We start from the raw sequence: 27094 nt of genomic DNA on the forward strand, positions 1-27094 counted from the left end.
TTCGACCGGTGGAGGCGCCGGAAGGCAATAAGTTTCTTGAATTAACAGCTCCTTTCCTTCTCCTCCCTCCTGTTGATGAAAGGAATCCCTTGATTTGAAGGCTTCCCAAGGCGGCAGAGCTCGGAGACTAGCACGAAGTAGCGTGTATGTCGCCACGCTATGTATAAATTGTTCAACCTAACCATGAATCATATGGATAGTGTGCGACGACCAACTACGGTAAATAAAGACATGTTAAGTTAAATTTGAGCATTAGGTTACGAGATTAAATTAAAAATAGTTGTTTGACTAAGGCGCAGTTGAAATAGATTTCATAACATTCGATTGACGAGCTCACGTACACCTTGGATGAATTTCAAACTCGAAATAATTGCCAAAGATTGGGTATAGAGTCACAAAACAAAGTGGAAGCTAACACAATATTAAAGTAAAACATTATTTGTTTTGGATTTGAATTTCATATATAATTTTAACCTTTTTTCCATTTTCGATTATTATTTTTACAAATGCGAATAGAATAAAAACAACAACAAATGCTCTTCAACCTAATTAAAATCTTCTATTACAATCCTTAACCACTCAATATAAAAATCAAAAATTTAATATACTTAACAATTTTTTGCAGCGGATTCTAACCCGTTTAATTTCATATATTGATATGTTCCGTCACTCGGGAAGAAACTACGAAAAAAATCGCACATAAAATATTGTATACCTTTCTTTTCTAAATGAATACAAATGTATAAAAACACCTTAAAACCAATACGGTTTTTTTAACTACGTAACAATCGATTTTGCTAACAATTCTTTTAATAAAATAATTTTGAATTTCCTACAATAACTACCTGACCTAATGAGCTAGAGGACATTCCTCAAATCTCATGGTAAAAAATAACATTCCTAAAGTAATTAAGCTTTATAACTATTATTATATAACAGAAAGGTTCAATGCATTTTTCTAAGGTTTTAAAATGTCCAGGCAAAAGCTTGGTTTAATATTTTCAACATGCATCATTGCAGCTATTAAAGGCACTTCGTAACGTAAACCAATTTAGTTGATAGAATGCGTTTCTTTTTTAATCAGCAGCAATCGCAGCATCTTATTAATTGGCCAATTTACCACATTTAAATTTCTTGTCTATATTATGTTTTTATATGTATAGATTTCTTAGATACTGCATTTCTATTAACATTGTGCGAAGATAATATAATCTTGCATTGGTTTTCTAAGGTATAGCTGTTCACTTAATTAGTTACGAACATAATTCGCATACGAAATAAAAAGCATTACCTTTCTGATTACGATTAATATCCTACACACCTAACAAAAAATAACTTAATATCCTAATAACCACTTTCCGGCTCCTGTTTAAGTGCTAATCTATAACTATCCATATCTGTAGCTCCCATCATAAATCCACCCGAAGGTGTTGGCTCAGAATCAATTTTGTGTGGGATCCTTCGGAGTGCGTTACTATTTTCAGCACTAGTTCGGTTGTATTCATTCAATGTCATTTCATCTGGATTTCTCAGATTGTCTTTATGGTGCGGAGGCATTACATTATTCTGTGGCATTATCCCATCGTGGCGATGATAGCCTGCACTTCGATGATAGAGATCGTCGGCGTCAATGAAACTTTGACCAATCGAGGAGGGGTCATTTATTGCGTTGCTTGCATTGCCACCGGGATGGTTAACACCATCATTGCTAATTGAATTCATTTGCTGCTGCCTTGATCGATTGTAGTTGTTGGAAGCGACCAATGGGTCCATTATAGGTGGCATCAGGGGAACATCAAGTGAAGGATCCATGCACGTTGACATTGGTTCACTGCTCATTTGGTCCGAACTTGTGGGCGACATAGGATCTAAAGTGGAACTGACTTGATTTTGATCCATAGCTTGAGTGGGACTGTAATTATTTATGAGCGGTGGTGATAGCGGTGAAGAATTATCGGCAAGCTCTCCTATTATAAAACAAAACATAAGAACACAAAACTTCTTACGGTTTTCATCTATTATCTTACCACCGAGCAACATTTCTTGCAATAACGAATCAATGTGGGCAACACCAAAAATTTTTGCAAACTGAATCTGTTCAATCATTTGCCAAGTAATCGATTGTAGAACAGGAAGAATAAGAAGAATTTCACCGAATCGACCCCTAAAAATCATAGTAATTGAATTTGCGAACTCCATTTAGATTTTCATAATCATGGACCTACCTAGATTCATATTGACGATCAGATACATAATCTTCCAAATTATTCAGAATTTGATGCCTAAGCCCCTTAATTCGTTGTGGTTCATTTAGTCCTTTGGCGTCTACAAGTTATTGAAAATATGTCATTTTGCGAAGCAAACAAGCGGACAATAGTTTCTTGCAATGGTAGAAATTTTGCCTCAATAAATTTGAATTTGAAATGGACTTACTTGGATCGAAAAACACTAGCGCTTTTATACATGCTAACTCGGTGTCATCAATGTTAATATCTTTCATAGCGAAAACCAACTCGTCAATAATGCGGGCACCAATCCTTGATATGTCTAAATTTGGCGATAGCGGCGAATCTACTGAAACCAAATATATGAATCAATTTGAACAGAATACTTTATTTCATTAGTTTCCCTTACCTGGGCAGTGCTTTGTGATAATGCAATTATTACTCAGCAACAAGACATCTTTTAAATTCATTGATCTTCTCGACAGTCCTAACAATAAGTGTTCCCCAGCATGGGCTCGTAATAGTGCCACCTGATCATCTAACTGTAATTCATTGAAGGCTGGTATATGTTTAGCCCATTCAACTAAGGTGAGCAATTGCTGTTTCATTGAATCGCAAACATCATTGATGCTAGCATATTGCTTATTTGCCATATTGTCATCGTTAACACCCATCTCCATTATTGCACCGGCTTTTGACTGACGACTTTCCATTTCAGCCTTAAACAATGATATCACAGATAGTCCATTGCCCGGATCAGGATCTTCGTTGCTGGTACGTCGACAGCTAATGCGATCTCGTTCATTTTGAACCGCTTCTTTTTTCATTCCAGCTTTGAAGCATTTTCTTAGTCGACAATATCGACATTGATTACGTTTATCTTTATCGACTACACAATTTCTTGAAAATCTGAAAGAAAAATAAAGTCGTCTTAGACATTTGGTCCGAAGAGTTTATATAAGTAATATTCGAATCTATTTTTTCAATTTAAAAAAAACCCTTTTTCTCTAAAAATTGTTGCAATTCTGTAAATTTGGCTCCCACTTCAAAAAGTTATATGCTATGTTAAGAAATTAACTGGGATTATGGCTACGAGAGTAATCTGCTAAATTCAATCGAATGATCAGAGCAAACGGCCCCACCGATAGAAATAACTTGCTTTCTTCTTATAGATAGCATGCAGATACCTCCGAAAAAAATCAAGAAAGGTTTTACTCAAAATTTCAAATTATATGACAATCCAATTTCGAGAGCTTATACGACTATTTCTAGTATCGCAGTGTCGTTCGCTCTATCGCCTCTATGTTTTTGAGTGCTGCGCGGCTTTCAAAGACAAGAACATCGCCTCGCGATAATGGATACGAAGAGGATCACGTCCGATAGCGATATAGGTGTCTTCAATGGTATGGTCATGTAAGTCACGATAACAAGAACTAACGACCTAAGATGGGCCTCAATTGGAAGCGACCTAAAGACAAAGAGAAACAACAATGGCTTCATACGTTAGGCGGTGATTTGAGTCCCTTGACTCCACTCAAACTAAGCTTACGACAGAGAAAAATGATTTCCACTGACGATGATCATGTTGGCTAAGTGAACAGTTTTGTGCGATGGGAAGAAATTTTAACGAAAAAACTGTAACTGTTGATGACTGAGGAACGAAAATTACGAAGAGTTCACGTTTGTCAAGAATTTCTTGAATCAGCAAATGACAATGAAAACTTCTTGAAAACCATCATCACTGGAGATGGGGAATGGGTGTATAGGTAGGACATGGAAACCAAGGTCCCATCGTTATAATCGACCCCACTTCTACGTGATCGAAAAAGGCTCGAGAAGTGAAATCCCATGTCAGGGTCGTGCTTAAATTAGACCATTTATCACGTATTTCTCCCTAGAGGTGAAACAATCGTTTTTGCAATGTACTTGGACAAAACTGTGAGAAAGAGAGGGCCTTTTGAATTGTGGGTGTTGCACCACGATAACGTGCCTGTGCAAACTTCGCTCCTCATTCGTGATTTTTGCACAAGAAGTATCATGTCGTCGACGTCCCCTAGCCACCTTACTAACCAAATCAAGCAACAGTAGACTTCTTTCTGGCCCATTAAAATGAAAAGACCGATGAAAGAAGAAAGGTGTGACGACGTCGGAGCCATTGTAAAAATCGCTGGAAGAGCTGAAGGGGATATGGGATGAAAAGGACACTTCTTTGGTGGCAATGGGGCTAAAAATGTAACGACACCCAAGGAGAGTTCTTTGAAGGGGATACAGTTTTGTAACTTTTAGCAATACAATAAATAATAATAAATTTATATAAAGAAAATCCCGGAACCTTTTGATCAGTGCTCGTAAACGAAGCTGGTAGATGAGTTGAGAGTTTTCGATTGTGCAAACAGACAACTTTTTTAATTACGGTTTTTCAGTTTAGAGTTTATCAGATTGCGATAACTAATAACTAAGATCTAAGTAGAAGGATTAGTCAACCGCAAGTGACAGAATTGGACATTGTATATTCCTGGGAAACCCATGATAGCGTTCATTGCAAAACGGTATTTAAAATATCATTAGATTTGAGAGCCCGTCTGAAGCGGATGTGATTGATAAAGGCCTGGTGGAAGATACAGAGTGTCCAAAGTGAACTGACTCTTGACTTTCAGATAGATTTAAGTCTGAAACAAGGAAATAATCTGATATCCACGATCCTCAACAAAGTCTTGGTCTTTATGTTAAAAAGGTGGCCTCATACAATGGGCACAAGAAGTTCGGAATAAATATTTGCGTATGGCAAGGATTATCTCTAATAGGCAAAGCGAATAAAATATGTTCGAATTCAAATCAAATCAAAATTGTATTATCAAGTGGACAGGCAGATCGTTCGATAGATTTAAGCGAATAAAATCTTTGAGTGATGAAAGGGGTTTCATGACGAATTGGAATAACGTTGATTTGTATTAGGAGTTATTTAACGAATGACTCCTTTTGAAATAAGTTGCGTTTCGTAAGCCGAAATAGGCTGGTCGTATCAGATATATGTATAGAATGTAGAATTTCAATACGAGTAGCACATGGACAGCCGTTGAAGAATCATTCATTCTAAGCGGAAGTACTGGCGATAATGGAAGCCTGTGATGGGGGTCAAATGATCTGAGTCCCAAACCTAACATAGTAATTCTGACCGACATCCAAGCGGCCATTAAGGATTTATACTCAGTGGCATCAATTTTCCAACCTAGTGGGGCCGTGCAGGGATGTGCTCAAAGTCACCTTCTCCTGGATTTCCCAGTCATAAGAATATAAAGGCAGCCCGACGAACTGGCCAAACTGGGTCTGTTCCCCCGATTTTTGCAGTCAGCGTTCCGCTATCGACCCACGTTACTTAACAGTAGCTGATTTCTGATGGCGAAGGCTCACCACGTGCCCCAAAAGTTGAGGAGCATTTGACGCTTCTACAACAAAAAGGGATCGCGAAAGCTTTTGGGTCGAACGCATGCAAATGTGTACTGGATTACGGCGATTTGCATGGTGCACCGGCCCTCAGGGGACTATGCCGTCAGGCCCGGCATACCCTATAATTCGCATTGCCGAAGTTGCGGAGAGAAGGGAGTAGCTCACTTCCTTGCTACTGCCCAGTTCAAGCGTGAGCCATGTTGTGAACAGAAGATAAACAATGATTTGAAGACCTTAAAGAGATCTCTAGTTGCAGGGAGGAATAGCATCTTTCGTAAATGTTACAGGCTAGCTCTGGAGAAGCGAAATGGCTACAACAGTCAAGGTTTTAGTTTGTGGTATCAAAAGGGCGCACTACAGCGCTAACAGGGCGCCTCGGAGCGGAACTTTTCAAATTGGGGTCGTAGATTAATAACGAAAAAGAATTTTTCTAAAACTGGTTATGGACTTGATAAAAGACTAAGCGCATCACAGGATCTTTGTGCAAGGCCACATAGTTTGAAGTTCTACATATATTATCTCAGGCCTAGACAAGAACACGATTGTTACGCCGTTGTCTCTAATTTCGTAAGATGGAAGGATATTCTAGGCACACGTACTGAGCTATCGTTTATGAATATTGAGGAATTATTTGAGACCCCGCTCCCTACTCTATGAGACGCCAGGTCAAACGAGGATGGAGATAACGTCGGGAATAGCGCAGGGATCCATCCAATGGCCGGGCCTCTGAAACACTTCTAACGATAGTCGGCTAACACATAACACATAACGTCTGGTTGGTTATGCACATAATGCTGCAACTGGATTTTCGGCCTTAAGTCTGCTAATGGCAAGCATTGGGGTCCTATATCTAGCAGGCGACGTATTCCAATGAGTGCAGAGCAGTCTGTTCTGCTCTACAGAGACGGGGAAAAATTAGTTTTTAGTTCAAGTACAGAGACGGGGGAAGAGATATGCGATATTGAACCGATATCTATTCTAGACGACCTCACGAAAAACGCCATTTTTGGTTCTTACCGATTCCAGGGAAAAGGTCGTATGTAATTGTGGACTCCACCCTTAGGCAACTTCATGAGAACCCCATTTCTAGTCCTTACTTCTTCCAAGAAAATCAATGTACGTAGCTTTGAATTCCGTTCGTTATTCGACTATGCTACAGTTTCTTCAGCACGTTATTGAAGGAATGCATTTCAGGAATTCCTAGCTCCAAGAAGATGGTCCCACAGTACATGCGGAGAAGATTACCAAGACAAACGATTCCTAGACGACTTATCGCTTTGACGTGAGCCTCGATTGGCTCACAGTGCGTGAATGGTGAGGGACGATATTTGCCAGATACATTATCTGAAACTATATAATTTTAAATTTATAATCGTGTATTGGTCGATAAAAGTAAAACTTGCGAGGTTTCGAAATTCCTTGTATTGTTTATAACTTTGGCAAAAAAACAAAGTTCTGCGGTACGCCCTCCATACCAAACACGGATATAACGTGCCAGAGAGTGAACAAAATAAAGAAATGTGTTCGTTTTTTTTAACCCTTCAGTATATCACACGGAAATTGGCACTTTTCCCCAATTGGTGCAATCAGTCATCAAACTGATGTCGACTCAGCGTTCCTTCAAATACACAAAGGAAACAAATTCGGTTACTCAAGCCCTACATAAACGGTTTTGTATTTTATAGAATTTGCGACCAAAACATGTTTGCGAATTAGTAAAACAGCAAATAACATCATGCTATGGCTTAACGTCATCCTATTTTCAGGGCAAAGGTGAGGCAACGCCTGAGAAGATACCTTTAGTCTGCACGACATTGAAGTCCAATTTTTGAACAAAATTTCGTATTTTTTGTATTCTAAAAACCTACACAGCCTAATAAAAGACTGTTTTTTCATTAATAGCAATTTTAATAGATCAATTTTATCAACGAGAATTATAGCATGGCATTTTAATCATTTCCTTTTTCAAATAATAGGTGCGGTTACTGGAATTTTTCCATAATGGAAATTTGCTAGACAGTAATGAGATCATATTATATAAAAGCGCGAGTCTACTGCTTTCAGAGATACTTGAAAAGTGAAGATTTAAACATTCCTAGCAATTAAACGGTATGACTAACTGCCAATTACATAGACCGTGAAATAATATAATTAATTATAATAAAATTTTTAAAATACTATGTCTGAAGATCTTACCTGCATGTGTATATATGATTTTTTCTTACGCTCCTACGAAAGAACCCTTTACAGCCATCACAGCTTGAAGCACCATAATGTTTACCAGTTGCCCTATCACCACATATTGCACAAACTGTCAACGTTTGTGTATTATTATTACAACTAAAATTATTGTTATTATTGCTGCTACTTCCCGAGCTTAAGGTCGGGCTTAAATTCTGTTCAAATGGGCTCGTAGCCGTATGTCCGGAATTAAGCAACTGAGTATCAGAATCTGAAAGAAAAATAAACATAATTAGTTAGCAAGTGCTAAACTCATTAAAATTACATAGACAAGGAGGTTTTGAATAACTAATTATAAATCATAGAAATGGTCGCGTTAATTTATTTTAATAAGCAGGATTGAACTCAAGTTCAAGACCTAGGCCTGCCATGTTTCCAAGAGAATTGTTCATGTAAGAGCATGCTATTTGCCTTGATAGAACAATAAGCTGTCTGCTTTGTATGTACTGTAATCCGCTGAAATTGGCTGCCTCATTATTTTATATGCATTGGTAAATCTTATCAACACTTGTTATATTTACATACAATGCGTTGTCTGAGAAATGCATGTGAAGATGTGCATGCAACCATGATATAGACTATTTACATTTCATCAGAAAACAATAATTTTCTTGTAGAAAGCACAATCAAATTGAATCACTTGTAACTACTGAATTAATTTCTTTCAGACGTGGTAATTATAATATAAATATATCTTAGTTCCCCTTGTATATAGTATTTCTAATCTTTAAGTTACAAAATGTTTCTAGTCTCCAAAGGTACTATATCAGAAGGTGAAATAGATTGGTGTATTGTTGTTGTGGATCAATGTTCTGGCCATTATCCGATTCATTGAGGCAACTGCGGGGTGAACATCAGTTGCGTCCCTATGTTACCAATCTAAGTACTGACATTTTTTCGAGGGTTTTACAAAGCAAGGAAGTTAAAACTGTATGAATATTGGCGAATATTGAATGAATCTTCTTCGATGATAAGAAGTGGATATAGCGCGAAAATTTGAGATGAATTGGAGCAAAACTAAAGAAGATACAGCGGTTTAACCAACCACATCTCATATATGACTCAGCGCGGACCTGTGGTTCGAATGGCAAAAAGGTGCCGCTGTTAATGCATTGGATTCGTTCAAAACGAACACACGTATAGTCCTCTTCCCGAGGATGTTTTGGATGCCCTCAATCCTAAGTATGAACATCTGAGCATAGATGCTCTGCTAGAGCGATATATCAAAGGTTTTAAGTAGAACAACAATGAGAGTTCGAACCAACTTATTAAAAAAATCTCACCAAAACAATTGAGTGGAACTTGTGTCATCATAAATAAGGCAGAATTCGTCGCAGACAGGAGCAAAAAGGTGCTCTAAACATCATAGATGATAGAAACATCCTTTACAGACAAAGCAAGAGAAATCGAGCTGCCCATCAATTTTCTATAATTGTTTTACTCCAGTAGGAAATAAAGTAATTAAAGCAGTTCAGGCGGCTGCCGACCTCGCGCTTACTCTGGCTAATTATTTGAAAGTAAATAGCAATCCCACAATTTAAACTTACAACCTTAAGAGTCCCCTTGATTAACAGTTGACACTAATAAGGCTCTACATGAAACGGCGAAATTCATTGCCGTCGCAAGTACATGACTTTGTATCTAGAAATCATAAAAACCCCAAAGATTGAGGATATTACATTTCTTTCCCAGACCATGAAAACAGGTGCTCAGAGATGGCGATGAGAAAGACGGGACGACAACCCTATCGGTCAAACCAAAACCAAGTGGCCGAGGAGAACTTCTGTAGTGGTGGCACGATGGCGTGATGTAGTAGGCGAATGCTCCAAAGGCCTAATTAAGGCGATCAAACCCAAGTCTGCATGGGAACCGGGAAAGCTCCTGAATTTACATACTTCAGGAGAATTCATGCTGTATGTGCGTTCAGCTCGGTTGTTTTGGTTAGCCCCCAGGAGGACTTCTAGGGATGCCGTTGGGCATGTCTTCATTGCCCCAAGTTTCATGGGAGCTGTGGTTGTGTCCAAGCGAAAAGAGATCTTGTGTTTCAAAACGGGTGCCGTACTCCATAGTTCGGAAGAGAATTAGGTAGGCCTTGCATCCACCAGTATGAATGCTGAGCCATGCACTCAGTATAGACTGACACCGTTGTACTTATTTCAGCCAAGCTCTGATTGTGGTCACAAAATCAATCCGTCTCTTAAGAGGACCATAGGATTAAGTACAGTGGAAGGTTAAACCCATAGAACGTAGACCATGAAAATAAACAATTATAGAAAATTGATGGGCTCTCACTGCATAAGCTCCATCCTTATCCAGTGATAAAATATTGGTATAAAACCTGCTACTTAATAGTAGAATATTGAAAAACTCTGAATTTGAAATTCTGATTTTGTAATGGAAAAGTTTAAATTTGAAATGGAACATTCTGAAGTTGACTTGGAAAAGTTGAAGTCAATTTTGAAAAATCTTATTTTTTTTGGAAAATTAGGAATTTATTTGGATAATTCTGAATCTCACTTGCGAAACCTATATAAAGAAGTGTGAAATAAACGTTAAGTTATAGAATTGGTTTTGCCGAGCGCAACGCAACTCTATGATATGGCTTCACTGAAATAGCGTGTATAATTCGAACCGGATTCCGATTATGGAGTCTCAGGATTTCAAATAAAGGATGCAAAGGAAGTCTCAGGTTTTTACGTAAACTAGTTCGAGTACGGAAGTCTCGTCTTTGATTGAATTGCTTTGCATGACGGATCGTGTCACTTGTAAACCATGTTTTTCTCTGCGCAAAACTCCCCATAAGTAGATGACATTTCCTTCGGAATGGTTTTAGGAGTTTTTCCTTGGTTGTCGGATTGACTTTTGTGATCAACCTGAATAACTAAACGATACTCCTGGAACTGGTATGGGCATTGGAGCTACGTGTTTTTGAAGTACGTTGGTAGTCTAGAGGTAGTTCTTTGTGGGCGATATTTTGGTATTGTTTTTGAAAATTCTAGGGGTACCTGTTGGGATGATTGAATATAGTAGTGGCGAAAGTGAAGGTCTTTGCGAGACTCCCGCTTCTATTAGTCGTTCGCGAGATATTTGGACTTCAATTTTGACTTTGCTATTGTTTAAGAATGACTCGATTATGTGGAGTAATGCAGGAAGGATGTTGAACTTCAGTAGCTTCGATATGAGTCATGTGTGCACGACTTTATCAAAGGCTTTGTAGACGTCGAACATTATTAAGACCGTTGATTTTCACTTTTTAGTCTCTCGCGAATATGTTGGAGTACTTCTTAATAATCGTAGTTCACAAAAATTTATCGGTCTGAATTGTTCATTTGTTGTTTTAGTTCAGATATAATATCGTAGAGCCATCAATCTCTGCTTCAGGAGAAAAGCAAGATTTTTGCCTGATTTTGGAATAACTGTGATGATTGACAGTTTCGAATCTTTTGAATATGTTCGGAGGCGGAAAAGAGCGTTGATGATTTGGGTAACACTTCCTAGCATGTATTTGAGACATTCGTTACTTATTGTGTCCCATCCAAGAGGCCTTAAGGCGGTTTATCATGTCTTTTTGTTTGTAATTGAAAATTCAATGTTTCATTTGAGCTGCTCTTATTTTGAATGGAAGTTTCTTCATTTTGTCCTGAGTCTTCGTTCGAGAAGGTGTTTTCTTTAAGTTGTAAAGAGGTGTTTGACCTTCTTTACAGAACTCCAGGCCGTTTTGTCCATGAATGGTTTGTATACGCTTCCTTGATCAATGAACAATGTGCCTCCAATTTTCGTTTCAACTGATCAAGATGCTGACGATCCAGTCGGTGTATTCTTTTAGTCTGGCGACTACAAGAATATGTTTCGTCTCTTTCATCTTTGTGCTAAGAAGGGTGGTTCGAGGTGCTGGGAATAACTTGCTTGGTATCCCCCAGTTTCCTGTAGATCTCCAGGCCTAATTTCTTTTGCTTCCTCCTCAACAGCAGATCCAAGAAAGATAACTGATTTTTTGACCACGAAGTGGGGTCGGCTCGCCTTGATCTGTTGCGCCATTTTGCTCGATCAATGATCTGATCTGGATGTAGTCGCGAGGCTTTCAAATTATCATCTAGCATATCAAGCTAGCGTTGTTTCCGTCAATCTTGGCAAGTGAATGTTGGTTAGTGCGAATCACGTGACCATATAATTGAAGGTGCCCCTCTTCCAAGTTTTTCAGGATCGGTGTTGCACCATTGGTCCAGGGTAACATCTTCGTCTTCATTACGGCGAAGCGCTTGTTATTGTATTGTATAGTAGAGCAACACTCAGAACATTGAGGGCTACAGGGATGACGACACTGCGATACATTTTGGATATGACACAAAGAATCACGAAGATCACAAAGAACGCCAGTTGCGGAACGCCACTTCAGTGCACCATTGGCTGATAGCATTGATTCTAGATATTTGAATCGTGCAGTTCTGGGCAGATAACTACATGGTCGTTGCAAGCAAGCCGGACACAGCACATAATCGCACACATCGATCATTTGTTGAAAATCATTTCTGAATCAGATTTGTTTCCGCTGAAATAGCGCTTGAAATCTGACCCACGGTTTTTAATTCTCTGATGATACATCGACTTTTAAAGTGGTGGAACCAAACAATTTTTGTTTCCGGACCAATACAAAGAAAAGTGAAAAAATTGAAAATATGTTTAATATCATACTGAAGTATGTGCAACTATCTCTTCTTTCTCAAAAGTTCGCACATCCACGTGTGTCAGTTACGTCTGAATAGTCCGCATTTGACCGGCGACCGTAACGTGGATGGGATACAATTGCCTGGCAGTTTTGACTGTTCTGGCGGAAATTGATCGAATGGAAAATGGTGATCCGGCGTAACTGACAGCCTGAACTGATGCAGGACTTAAGAGATAACGTGAGATTAATGGCCCAAAATAGACATGAAAGCCAGAGGTCCAGAGGTATTGTGGAAACCCTATATTCAAGTTAAGGGTGAAACAAGAGAAAGAACAGCTTTGACAATTTATTCCGAAAGAGCATTTTAAAATAATAAATAATAATTTTGGACCTTTTTTTTATCCTAAATCCTTTATTTTATCCTAAACAAATATTCAACCTATTCTAGAACTATACTGGAACAAACATTCATTTAAGGCCAAGTATCTGGGAGTACAAAATTCGACTGGAAGATACATTTCTAGCATATTACAAATAAAAACCAGCCCTCTTTCCGACTAGAAACATGAGATTTAAAACTGCACATGGTGTAGTGGATATATCACCTCATAGTAAGACCCATGCTTATCTAGGGAGCCTTAGTATGGGGGCCGAAATTGCGATTCAGGGAAGCTGCAAAAGACTTATCCCAGTTCCAATGACTCGCCTGTCTTCGCATAACGGCTACCATAAAATGTACACACAATTTTCCCAGGAAATGTCCTTGCAAATGCCACTCTTTTGCCTTATAACAAAGGCAAAAGTACATACAGGCTTAGATAGAGGGTGGACTCCTGCGGCTGTTAAACAGATGATGTTTGTTAAGTTTCCAGGCCTGGCGAGAAGGGGTGGAAAGGAGGGGATTTCCCCGGATCTGTAGTTCTTGGCGGCTCGGAGTGGAACTTTCTACGGAAAAAGATGATAATAGGGGAGCTCACATAATTCTCATATCAGACCCGCATAATTTTCACTCCAGGCCCTGTCACTTTGCACAATCTTCACCTCGAGCCGTACTTTTTCATGACGACTTTGACGACATTACAAATCAAACTCTGGAAATGGTCAATGATTTCATGACACCGAAGTTCTGTTCAAAAACGAGACTTCAATTGTTATTTTCTTGGAAAGAATTCTTGAGAATTAAACTTTTGCAAAAGCAGTGAGAACAAAGAGGATTAATAGAGCAAAAAAGTCAAATCTGTACTAATTTAATACAAATAATCTAATCATGCGATAATAGGTTAAATAAGGTTACGAATAGTAAGAAAAAGTATCAGGTGGTATATTTGGCAGAGGCTTCTTTCGCGATTAGTGCTTAATACTTCAACTAACAATTTTTTCCATTTACTAAACTCTATATGATATCATACATTTCAAGATTGCTGATATTGACAGTTGGTTAAAATATATTTCCGTTGAAAAGATTAATAACACAAACGATTGCAAATTCAATTCGTGGAATTGTATCATGACCATAGGACTTTGATCTTAGGGTTTCTATGCATCATTCTTTAACAATTATGCAATCAACGTCACAAACATTTATTAACTCTGATAATTACAAGTGTGTATTCGAAAAGAGTCTGGACTTTGACCGCCCCCCTAACTGACTATCGAAAAGTGACGTGTATGTGTACAAAACCGCCGTAAATACTGGTCTATTGCCGCTGATTAAGTTCACATTTTCTGACTTGCAATAATCACTCTTACTCCCATACATAGAAACCATGTGTATGATGTATTCCATTTCCGTCTTAGCTTGCTTACTTTTCAGATTTGAAGCTTCTTTCCATTAATGTACTTTTTCATTTAAGCATTTTTTAGGTAAATTAGCTAAGACATACGAATATACGGCCATCCGTGGCAAAATGTATCTTCTGCTTCTATATTTACGAGTATACGCTGTAAAAACCAAGTATTAACGAGAACCAGTTGTCGAAATTTACGTCTGTATTTTTATTCTACTCAATTTATCACAATTATGAGAGTAACAATCAGATAAGTACTGGTAAAAATAAGATATTACGCTAGACCACTCAGAGATCTACTTCTTAAGGTAAAAATAACTCTAGATGTTTAGTGAAATATTTTTTTTTATTCGCGGTTATATCTGTATGAGGGAAAAATCCACGTAAGAAATGAACCACGCTAATACAATACCACTGTGGTCGTGATAGTAAGTAGATATAAACATTACCTGCGATCAAAATAATAGCTTATTGAGGAAACTTCATCTAGTCATTCTGACGTCTGAATTTTTGTTGATAAATTTATTAAAAAAAAATTGAAAATACACCTGCTCGTAGGTTATCCCCTGGGAGCTTTTTCAGCAGTCAAGATAACCGCAACAAAATCTGATTCGGTGACTATTGTTTGATAAATGTTTTTAAGGTAGTCGTATGCTGATACAAAAGATTTATGACGTTCATTATCTTACAATTATCTACCTAAGTGGCAGCATTGAATGGGCCGATTCCCGCAAAAAATTGGTTAAAGTCCACGCTCTATTGATAGCTATACTAGAGTATTCTGGTTATATTTCATCGATTATAATCTGTGATAAAGCCTGAAAGTCAGTAAATGATGGCGCCATATCCTGTTATGATTAATTTTTGTCACATCCTGTTACTGCACATGATTTTGGATTGACTTCAATCAGAAATATCTCTCAAGAGTGTTTCTGGCATTAGTTAGTTTCTTACCTTTGAACATTTTAAGGTTACAATACATAAGATATCCTGAACTAACATTGTCATGTATTACGGAAGAGCAACTTCGGGAAATCTGCGGATGTACTGGGGATTGGACGGAATTCCGAACAAGGCTCTGAAAGTGGCGGTCAAGGCCAGACCAAAGTGGTTCGCAAGCACATTCGAATCGTGCATGGCGGAAGGAGTATTTCCCGTCCAATGGAAGAGGCAGAGGCTGGTGTTGCTACCGAAGCCCTCTTCATATCGCCCTATTTGTCTCTTAGACACCATGGGGAAGATGTTGGAGAGAGTGGTATACAACAGGCTACTTCCGTTCATCGAGCTTGCGGGTGGTCTTTCAGAGCGGCACTATGGATTTCGGTGAGCCCGTTCTACGGTCGATGCAGTAGCAGAGGTCGTGGAATTGGCTCGAAATGCAATGACCATGGGAAAATGCTGTGCTCTGGTGACGCTAGAAGTCAAATATGCTTTTAACTCAGCCAACTGGGGCTGGATTAAAGGCGTTTTGGCAAAACTGGGTGTTCCTAGCTACTAGACCCGGCTAATCGAGAGTTACTTTCGGGCAGACTTCTCAGGTACGAGACGGACGACGGGCCGAAGAAATGCATTGTGACAGCAGGTGTGTCTCAAGGTTCTGTATTGGGACCACCTCTGTGGAACATAATGTACGACGGAGTGCTTGGTCTACGCCTGCCGGAGGAGGCAGGCTGATTGGTTTTGTGGACGACCTGGCGGGAGGTGCAATTGCAAAACATCCCGAGGATGTGGAGCTTTATGCAAATGAACCCATTTATACAAACAAGTCATGGTTACGAATGGCCAAACTAGACCTGGCGGACGAAAAGACGGAGGCGGTCCTCATTACCAACCGTAGGAAGAACAACACGGTTAACATCCGGGTTGGTAATCGTGAGGTCGTCTCAAAATCAATTGTCAAATACCTGGGGGTGATGATAGATGCCAAGCTGACTTTCAAGGGACACATGAATTATGCGCGAGAGAAGGCAGCAAATGTTAGCTCATCCCTTGCAAGAATGAGTGGTGAAGTCGATCCTGCTTTATGCGGCTGTAAACCGGAGAAAGATAAGTTCGGCATGCCGGCCAATTGCGCAAGGGTGTGCAGCGCATTTAGGACGGCGTCGACGGAGGGAGTGTGTGTGATCGCGGGAATGATCCCTATAGATCTTCTAGCGAGCGAGGCACACTGGCTCTACGAAAAACGGAAAGCAAATCCAGCCGAGGTGAATGCGAATTTCCGAAAAGCCATCAGGAGGGAATTGTGTGGCAAGTGGCAACAATGGTGGAATAACTCCGACAAGGGTCGGTGGACGCATATATTGATCCCGTGTATCGAGAAATGGGTCGACCGAAAGCACACAGATTCTCCCACAGTAAAGGTTGTTCAAAGAGTGCCAAAAAAGGTCGACGATGAACCCCTAGTGGTTGTCTATCAACCTCTCCAACTGACATAACTGTGACCAGCAGTTGAGCCTCCAATTGAAAGCATAAACTCTAAACATGGCTATAATAACCGTTTATTACATTTTAGTTGAAAATTTTAAAAAAGAAGAAAATGAGCACCGAACTATTGTTCTTCAATCACAGTTGATTATCTTCTTTAACTTCAAAACATATTGTCCACCACGAATTGGTACCTACTGGAACTACTACAGCCTTCCACTTTCACTAATTACTCAAAAAACTGAAAAAGCATCGCGCAGTGCGAATGTAACATCCTAGAATCATAAAATGCTAGCGTAGCATGCGCTACAAAGCATAATCCTGCCAAGTTTGGTAGAAATCGTAATATTACTAATGAAGATACAATAGGTCAAAGTTGGTGTTTCTGTACAAATTTGCTGCAATATAAATCTTTTAATATCACTATCACACTAAAGTGAATAGATTGACATGACATATGCCTAAGGGTTATGATTTTTTGACATTTTTTTCAAATCTAGGATTTCCTGTGCTTGGAGTTGATGAACTTTTGTCGAATTATTACATTTCTGGTGTTATTTTTGTTCGTTTTAAAAAAATCTCCCGCGCATAATATTATTTCATTTGCAAGGGGTTTTCATAGCAATGCGAATATCAAAAAACTGCAGCCATTTATGTGTTTATAGGTTGTAAGTACTAACAAAATTTAGTAATTTTATTTGTTGGATATGTGCCCAAGAAATGACGTCGGCATCAAATTGTATCTATAAAATGCATTAATACATCTGCCATTACTTGTTTGAGAAACTACAAACTATCAAGTAAATTGAAAAAAAAAAACAAATGAACGAAGTCATAGGTATTTATCATATCTTGTATCCTTCCTTGTTAAAACATGTCATTTAGCAATAAGCAGTCTAGTTCAAACGTGGAATCGGTAAGGAAAATATGGAAAAGGACAACAACTACGAAGCGCCGTCCCATGGTTCCAGAGATGAAAAAATATATGGATGAAGGAATGGCCAAATTGCTTTTAAATAGAGACATCGTTAGACGATTTTAGGTGTGTATGATGGACTTGCAGGACAACATAAAAGAAGTAAGAATTGTTGAAGCTTTGTGAAAAACTAAATTTCCCTACTCTCTCAATGCAATAAGTTTCTGTAAAGGTTCGCAAGCTAATTACAGGAAACAAAGGAGTGAACAGTGTGAAAAAAAATCTAAAAAATCCTTCTGGTATTACAAAAGCGAAAAGGATTTGGTTAAGTAAGAAAGACAAGGACCTTTACTGGGAGCAAGTTGAATCAAGGATTTGGCGTCAAGCCAGATACCATCATCAAGAAGCTAGGGTTGGAGAGATGACTTTCAGTTCCTTTTTGAACTCTATCAAGGTTATCATTTACTACCAGAGGTAAAAAATACCTCCTCTGATCAAGTGGAAAAAGCTGGCCTCTCATCATAGAACTAGATGGAATCCACGAGTAATATTTGCAATGATTGCTCATTTTCTATTTCCACAAGGAGAATTCCTCCCAAATTTCCTTGTGAATTTACAACAACTGTCTGGGAAAAAGCAGGATTTTCAAATTAGCACTATTCAGAGCTGCTATTACCAAATTAAATTGGGCAAAGGTTTGGAAGTCTTTTACCACTCATTGGGCAAAGGAACATGCTGTGCTCGATGTGCCTGGTTTAAATATGATGGCTGAGCAAGCTGTAAAATTAATGGGAGAGTTTTCATAAGCAATGAAAATATTGAAAATATTTTTAAAATTACAAATTTCAGTTATTTTTTTTAGTTTTATACAAAAGTTCATCGTTTGCCACCTCAGGCATTTGAATCTAAAAAATCGTAACCCTAATATGCATATACAATACGATCGAGATGTGGATGGGGAAAATGTACACTCAAATATTTTCATGTAAGAAATTCACAAAAGCGTCTAGCTTCCGGTTTCCAGGCTTGTTTTTATTTTGGTCATTTTACTTATCATTGTTTCACCAATTTATACTATCCTCACCGAAACGGAATGTCTGAAAATGAGCTCATCTTTCAGGAATTCAAGATTCCGCGATGAAATATACAAAGTACTAATAAAGAAACCTACCAGCTGTAGCACTAAATATTAAATAACTTAAGCGTGCACAAATGGCACTGTTATTTTATAAAAGTTTATTCTATAAAGTTCGAAAGGTCAGTCATGAATTCTACTAATTTTGTGAAAAACAAGTCTAGGGCTACAATTTGGAAAAGAACGAATAAACAATATTCTATCCGAATTTTGTTTAGAGTGCTTTAAATATTACCTAATAGTCGTTATCTAAATCGTTGACCCCTACTTTCCGCAAATTGATTGACAAATCGTTGTTTTATGTGCCACGATAATTAGGTAAAATGATACCTAATTATAAGAAAATATTTTTCTTGAAACAAAAAGCTTGAAATGTGAGTCTTAAATTGCAAATTGCTAGTTATTTATATATATATAATATTTTTATACATTTTTAGGATTCAATTTGGTCATTTTATATAAAAAATATTTGTTGATTTGAGCGTTTGTAGGAAATGCGAATCACAGGCAAATCGTTTCGGCGATAAATACAGATTATCAACCCAAAAAATTGATATTGTTTGGGTACTCGTTGAGGGAATCGAATAATAGTATAGAAAACTAAAAGAAATTTCTAGAACTCCTAAGTTCCCCTTTTTTGATTCATCCTTAAAAATGACTCCAAAAAGGTATCCTCTAAGTTTCTTTTATTTTGAGCAAAAAAATCACAGAACAAGATCAAATATAAAAGGTCAACTACTCGAAGTTATTCAGAATTTTTTCTTTTAATGAATGAAATCAAATGAAAGATTTGCCACAAGGACAACGATGAATCGATAAAGACCGGTTTGTGAACTTTCGGAGCAATGGCCAAACCCATGGATGAAATATGCGAACATTGGATTGAATAACAAGCAATACGTTTTATCAAACACTTATTGGCGAGATAAGTGTAATAAAGAAGGTTGCCACAATTAAGATGCAAAGATTCTCTACAATTAAAAATTTATTGCTAACAATTCCCGACTTAAAACTGTTTTATTTTAATGCAAATGTAGCTTACTTGAATTCAAATGGACAGAATAACAATACTGTAAAACGTTCTGAGGAAAAAGCATATGGCTCGTGGAATATCGATATGTAGTATATATTGTTTCCGTTGTCATTGTGTCAACCAAACCTACGCACCATTGTTGCCGGTTTACCGGAATGTGTCCCAGCTCCCTCCAGATGATGCGACCCTGGCGAACTCGCAATGAGCTTCTATTTGCTCTGGGATTTTATAGCGATGCAGTACGTGACGTCTGGGGCTATGTGCTACTCTGATAATACCTATTAGTTTCTCCACCCCTTCCTCTCTTTCGTAATGCTCTATAGGTATATTGTTGTCAAATCGTTGTAAATCGTTACACCTGCTACCCTTAAGAGCGCAATGGTAAATTTTAATGCATCTGCCGTCCGGTTAGCAAGAAAGTCGAACGACAGCAGGCTGATGTAGGCGGTCGGTGTTGGTGTTGGTAGGTTAAACCTCTCCAACTTCGTGTAAAACAGCCTCCTAAATCTACTGCATTGTGGTTTATCTGGTCACACCTGCCAGAGAATAATGGCACAATGCCACAAAACGAGAGAGAGAGGAGCGCTTTCCAGGGTTCCACGTTAGATTTCTCGCTCAACTTGAAGCGTACTGGGGACCCTCGATACCATTCCGAGGAGCGCACAGTCCAAAAACCAATTCATGTCCTTGTTGCTTATCCACAAAGTTTTAGCCTTTTTAGTTGCCTTTTACAACAGGCAGAGAATACTTTCAATGAATTGTTGATTCCCAACCCAAAGAAGGATCACTACCTCAGTGCGTTAGAAGATGGGTTAAGCTGATAGTGGATACTGTTAATAATACACGAAACGTTTCCACTTATTCCGCTGCGGCCTGCGGCAATCCGATTATGTTGAGTTAACCGACTTCGTTTTGAAATTCGTCAGCAAAACGGTTCTTGAATAGATCGAAATAATAGATAGAAGAATTTGAAGTTAATTTTGGGAAGATTTTGACTCGGACCAGGATTAGGACACAATACTTAAGGATTCATATATCATGTACCGGTTTTTAAAAATTGTATATATTTATCTCCAACTCTTATGAGCTTCATTTGACAAAGCAGTAAGCAAAGTAAATGGAATGAATATCCAGGAGTGTAATAAATTCAAATGTTATCTTCAAATTTATCAGGTCCGGAAATTCTATTTTAACTGAGTTGCTCATCCTTAAACAATGAACTTTACACTCTATTTTCCCACAATCGAATGATGTTACCTATACCCAATGTTATAGTATTCAAATATATAACAGTTGATTGATTTATGAAATGTGCTAACAGCAACCATAACCATACTAAACTGAATCATACCCGGATTTAGCTCAACAGATTGTTGATCATGCTATTATAACTATATCGCAAAACACGCCCCCTTTATTGAACCCCTTATCGATTTCACTCAATCCCAAATAAAATTTAATACAACTTTTTTTTTCAAAATAAAAATTTGATAAAGTTTGATAGTGACATGTCCAAGGAACCTAGCTCAATTAAAAAAAATGTTTATATTTATTCCATTATATGATTTTTTTTATAGAATCAAGAACTAATCTTTGGAAACAACGACAAAAAACGTTTTGATTCAACTCTAAGTATGAATCTAATATTTATTTATTTCGACTATTATATTTAAATATACTATTTGATTGCGGTATTTCGCAGCAAGATTGGAATCAGGATGAATTGGACTTCCAACACGGGTAATAAGTCAAGGAGAGGGAAAAATAATTGTCTTTCCATGAAAACGAATAATAATTTCATTTGATAGCTACAAAATCTTAGCAGAAATGTCAACACCTTCTAAACTGATTTTGTTTTCATTGAATTAACTTATAAAGAAGAGCATGCGACTGTCATTTTATCATATTTATCAGTCTTCTGTTTATCAACCTCCCATGATTTGCCAATGTTGAAGAAAGCCACGCACTTCAAAATTAAATATAATAATCAACTAGGAGAAAAAATTATCTTTCAGCCTTTCTTATCGCTCTAATGGCAATAAAACGTGCATGTGTTCATTTCTAATGATAAAGATTTGCAAAGCAACAAATCAAATATTTATATGTGGTGTGTAAATAATAAGTCCAGAGAATTTATTGTATATAATATTTCCAGTTAAGAAAAAGACCATAATATACAAATGGAAGCACTTATTTATTCCTAAAAAGCGGTTACCTTGGAATTAAATGAAATTGTGATAGCTAGATCCCCACCGAATTTAATTGATGGGCTGGGGGTAGCGTTTTTAGTAGATGTTTAATAATTAAAAATATATAAACACGTAAAATACATATGTAGGAAATTTCAACAATATAAAATAAAATAATGATCGCTATAAAGATAATCAGATATTTTTTAACGTGAAAGTGGAAAATTATGGTAGCAAAACACAATTAGAAGTATAACCACCGCAGAGTTATTCATTATCTCACTTTATGTTTGTCATGACATTTTTATAATACTTTAAAAGTGATTGCATTGTTGATTGTAAGCGAATGTCTGAGCAAGAGATGAGATATGTATATGTATCTTTTTCAAATATTCAGAGTTCAAAAATAAGCAGAGATTCTTTTTACTGTACCCCGTCTCTTTTTTTGGAAGAAATTTTTTCTTAGGAGTTACTTGGGTGAAATTAATTTAAATTTAAATAGTCACTTTTATACAAGAACGTTGTTGATTATGAATCTAAGGATGTTTTAGCGTAATTTAAGGCAATAAAAAAATTTTCAAACGGATATAACCCTTTGAAAATTACTGACAGCGATTGCTTCATTTATCCTGAGCTGATTTCTTCCACAATCTATACACTTACTTTTCTAATGCTATATCTTTGACAGATATGTTGCCATGACATGCCGTCAAATTCAAATAGAAGAACATCATAGAATGGATGAGGGATCAGTGCAACGTTTATAGGACTTTCATTGGTATCAAATCCACAATTTAGAGCAATTTTCTTTAATGCATAATCCTTCTAATCACTTATTGGCTGGGTCAACAGGACCCGATATGTCCAGGGCGGGGGCAACTGACGGCTGCCCTGGGAGCAGCGTGACGGAAAGTGGTAACAGATAGAAATTATATAATCGCAAACACGGCAAGGATGCGAATTATATCCAGCTTTGAACCGCCAGTACTTAAAATTTACGTCAGGCTAAAGCTAAATTTTTTGTTTGGGATATGAGGGAGGGCAGAGGTGAGGCAGTATCTAACGAGTTACACTATATTTAAATATAATACTCGAAATAAATAATTATTAGATTCATACTTAGAGTTGAATCAAAACGTTTTTTATCGTTGTTTCCAAAGATTAGTTCTTGATTCTATAAAAAAATCATATAATGGAATAAATATAAACATTTTTTTATTTGAGCTATGTTCCTTGGACATGCCACTATTAAACTTTATCAAATTTTTATTTTGTGAAAAAAGTTGTATTAAATTTTATTTGAAATTGAGTGAAATCGATAAGGGGTTCAATAAAGGGGGCGTGTTTTGCGATATAGTTATAATAGCATGATCAACAATCTGTTGAGCTAAATCCGGGTATGATTCAGTTTAGTATGGTTATGGTTGTTGTTAGCACATTTCATAAATCAATCAAATGTTATATATTTGAATACTAGAATATTGGTTATAGGAAACACCATTCGATTGTGGGAAAATAAAGTGTAAAGTTCATTGTTTAAGGATGAGCAACTCAGGTAAAATAGAATTTCCGGAGTTGATAAATTTGAAGATATCATTTGAATTTATAACATTCCTGGATATTCGTTTCATTTACTTTGCTTACTGCTTTGCCAAATGGGCCTCATAAAAATAGGAGATAAATAGATATAATTTTTAAAAAACCGGTACACGATATATGAACCCTTAAGTAGTGTATCCTAATTCTGGTCTGAGTCAAAATCTTCCCAAAGTTACTTCAAATTCTTCTATCTATTATTAATAGTATCCACTTTCAACTTAACTCATCTCCTAACTTACTGAGGTAGTGATCTTTCTTTGAGTTGGGAATCATTGAAAACCAGGCTAAAGCTAAACTTTTTGTTTGGGATATGAGGGATCTCTGGGAGGGGCCCGGTCCAACATCGAGTAGATGTGGACTAAGGTTCCCTCATATCCCAAACTTGAGAGGCAGAGGTGAGGCAGTATCTGATGAGTTGCCTCTGGACGAAACCATTAGCCATTCTTTCTAATCTGTAATAGATTTCATTAAAAAATTTCGAAAGTTTGCACTTTCGATACATACTTCATCATCATCAACGGCGCGACAACCAGTATCTGCTTAAACAGGGTCTGCCTCGTTTTCTTTTTCTACCATAGATATTGCGCTTATAAACTTTCCAGGCTGGATCATCCTCATCCATACGAGTTAGGTGACCCGCCCACCGCAACCTGTTGAGACCGATTTTATCTACAACTAAACGGTCGTGGTATCGCTCATATATTTCGTCGTTATGGAGACTACGGAATCGTTCATCCTCATGTAGGGGGCCAAAGGTTTTTCAGAGGATTCTTCTCTCGAATGCAGTCAAGAGTTCGCAATTTTCCTTGCTAAGAACCCAAGTCTCCGAGGAATTCATGAGGAACCTATAGTGAGAAGTTTCGAGCGAAACAATTTTTGTAAGCTGAAATAGGCTCTGTTGGCAGACAACAACCATGCGCGGATTTCATTGTCATAGCTGTTATCCTTTGTGATTTTCGACCCTAGATAGGAGAAATTATCAACGGTCTCAAAGTTGTAGTCTCCTATCTTCATTGTTGTCGTTCTTCTTCCCATAATATCAATAACGTCAACGTAGGCCAATAGTTGGGTGGACTTGAAGAGGATGGTGCCTCTTGCATTGACATCTGCATCGCGAATCTTTCTCCAGGGCCAGATTAAAGAGGACGCATGATAGGGCATCCCCTTTTAATCAAACTGTGATTTGTTATCTTGTTGCCGTGCGTCTTCCCTTTAAGAATTCGAAGGGTCTAGCGACGAGTAACGCGAAAGTACCAATTGTCGCAATCACTTCAATGAGATCGGTATTATCTTCGAATAAACTGCACTTTATTATTTTTTTCTTAGTCGAAATCAGCTAAACTACGCTTCGTGCATTCTCCACGACGGCTGGAGCAGAAGAGACCGATTGGTTTTCCATGCGATCCCTTTGTCTCCAACCAACGGAACTTTTTCACCACTGGCTGTCCCCTCTCGTGGCGAATTTTAAAAAACCACGGAAGGCGCCAGCGGCGTCATCTATCCACTCACATTAACAATATTTGAAATAAATTTCGAATGTTGCTAACCCTGCTGCGCCACACCCTTGTCTTAGACCGTTGTTGATGTTGAATGGTCTCGAGAGTGATTCTTCTGCTTTTATCTGACCTCGCACATTGGTCAAGGCTAGCTTAGGCAGTCTTATTAATTTGCTTTATACTTCATAATATTTATATACGATTACCAATAACAACTGAACAAGACATGGCGCATAAGCCACAACTACGAACAATCGCCGCTAGTTCCTCGTATAACTTTTCGAAAACCTTGCCTTTTTCCTCCATTGTTATTTGCGGGAACAACTCAGTAATTACCTCCACCGACGAAGTTTTCCTTTACGGATCATGTTGGGCTAGAGTATTCTGATGATTTAGCGCTGCTTAAGTTTTGGGCAACAGTGAGTTTAACGCTCTGTCCATTATGGAGATAGGGAGACTGATATGACTCCGTGAGACTGAGATGTGTTGCTATTTATCTCAGTCTGGCTCTCTTTACTTTATTTTCCAAATTCAGAACCATCTTACCAAGGTCAATAACGGTGAGAGTGCAAGCATATGTCATCAGGGTAATTATGATATTTGAGGAAGCATTTCATGGTTCATTGGAGTCCACGTCCTCCGGCAAAAGCAGTACGGAGAGCGTCATTGGCATTAAGAAAAATATGAGTAGATGCAACTCTGGCAGACTCCATTTTGGACTTCAAACTCCAACTTTGAATAAGCTGATTGGGAGTGCTAAGCAGATTCTGATTTCCTTTTGGTCTCGGCATCGATACTCAATAAAAGAGGTCCTAAGCTACTACTACCTTTTTAGTTGATACAAGAACACACAGTGCACAAAACTCATTCAGAAACATATGATGCCATTTGTAATTTGTTAAAAAAATACAACATTGAACTAACTTGACCTTCTGTGTTGTGCTCGTTACAATTTGAAATTAACTTGGCTATGTGACTAAGACACATTTGTCCTCTTCTTTTTCTGCTTTAATTTTTTCTCGTTCGATAACTTGGCCCTATCGTCTGGATCGGGATCGCCCTCCCTCTTGATTCTCGATATGGTTGAAAAAAAAAATTAATATTTTATGGCCAGTATGTAATGTGATGAACTGCCCAAGGAGCACACGAAGCGGTAAAATATTCGAATATGAACATCAATGTGATGATGACTAGAAAAGACTATATCGTATTTCGATAAACAAAAATCAACATTTTTTCCAAATATTTTTCCAATTGTTATGCTTTTTATTTGAAAGTACTGAACATATTTTTGTCACCCTTACTATAAAATATTCTTTACATAAAAAAAGGTTGGGACGGTTGAATTAATGTGTTTATTGAAATTTCTTGTTTTCTCTACGTTGCGATCAAATCACCGTCAACTTATTTAAAACAAGTCATAGGCTTTGGTGTACAGCTAAAGCAATTGAATACTTCATCTTCAACCCCGACACGCATTTAGAGCTCAGCTCAGGTTTAGTATCATGGAACAGCTTCAGCTCTGTCTAAAGGGGCTAAAAGGTAACACATTCTTCCATCTTCCATCCTAACTATGAATTCTTCCATTTCATTGCCAAGATCGTAGAAATGATGTAAGGTAGATTTTTTTACCATTTGACCAAGTTCAAGTAAGTCAGGCAAATAAAACATAAACACAGATACCTTAAATGAAGGAATGCCAAAGAAAATGTACAAAAAGTATCTAATTCTGGAATGTTCTTTAACTATTGAATTGACTTATAACCGGGTTGCTAGGAGCCGGAAAAAAACGAACTAGAAGGAAAAAACGCATCGAACAGAGAAATCTGTGAACGCTAATATGACCCCAAAGAAGGGAAGAAGGAAATCCGAAATAAAGACCAATGAATATAAAAAGGCGATATGAAGACTACAAGAGCGTAATAATAATTACAAT

The 27094-nt window shown here is 37.7% G+C and overlaps 1 protein-coding gene across 2 annotated transcripts in view; it reads right to left on the reverse strand.

The window, feature by feature from the left end:
• Positions 1 to 720: 720 nt before the first annotated feature.
• Positions 721 to 27094, reverse strand: part of LOC119650732 (transcription factor HNF-4 homolog) — a 44866-nt gene continuing 18492 nt past the window's right edge. Inside the window, exons 2-7 of one of the 2 annotated variants that reach the window (XM_038053763.1) lie at positions 7869 to 8124; positions 2635 to 3134; positions 2434 to 2574; positions 2226 to 2325; positions 2028 to 2164; positions 721 to 1967 (exon numbers count right to left, since the gene is read on the reverse strand). In XM_038053763.1, coding sequence (XP_037909691.1) covers positions 1345 to 1967; positions 2028 to 2164; positions 2226 to 2325; positions 2434 to 2574; positions 2635 to 3134; positions 7869 to 8124 — 1757 coding nt within the window. In that variant the 3' untranslated portion in view covers positions 721 to 1344. The remainder of the gene's footprint in view (positions 1968 to 2027; positions 2165 to 2225; positions 2326 to 2433; positions 2575 to 2634; positions 3135 to 7868; positions 8125 to 27094) is intronic. The other variant, XM_038053764.1, reaches the window with a different exon arrangement.

Source organism: Hermetia illucens, chromosome 3 (assembly GCF_905115235.1).
Source record: "Hermetia illucens chromosome 3, iHerIll2.2.curated.20191125, whole genome shotgun sequence".
NCBI lineage: Eukaryota > Metazoa > Arthropoda > Insecta > Diptera > Stratiomyidae > Hermetia > Hermetia illucens.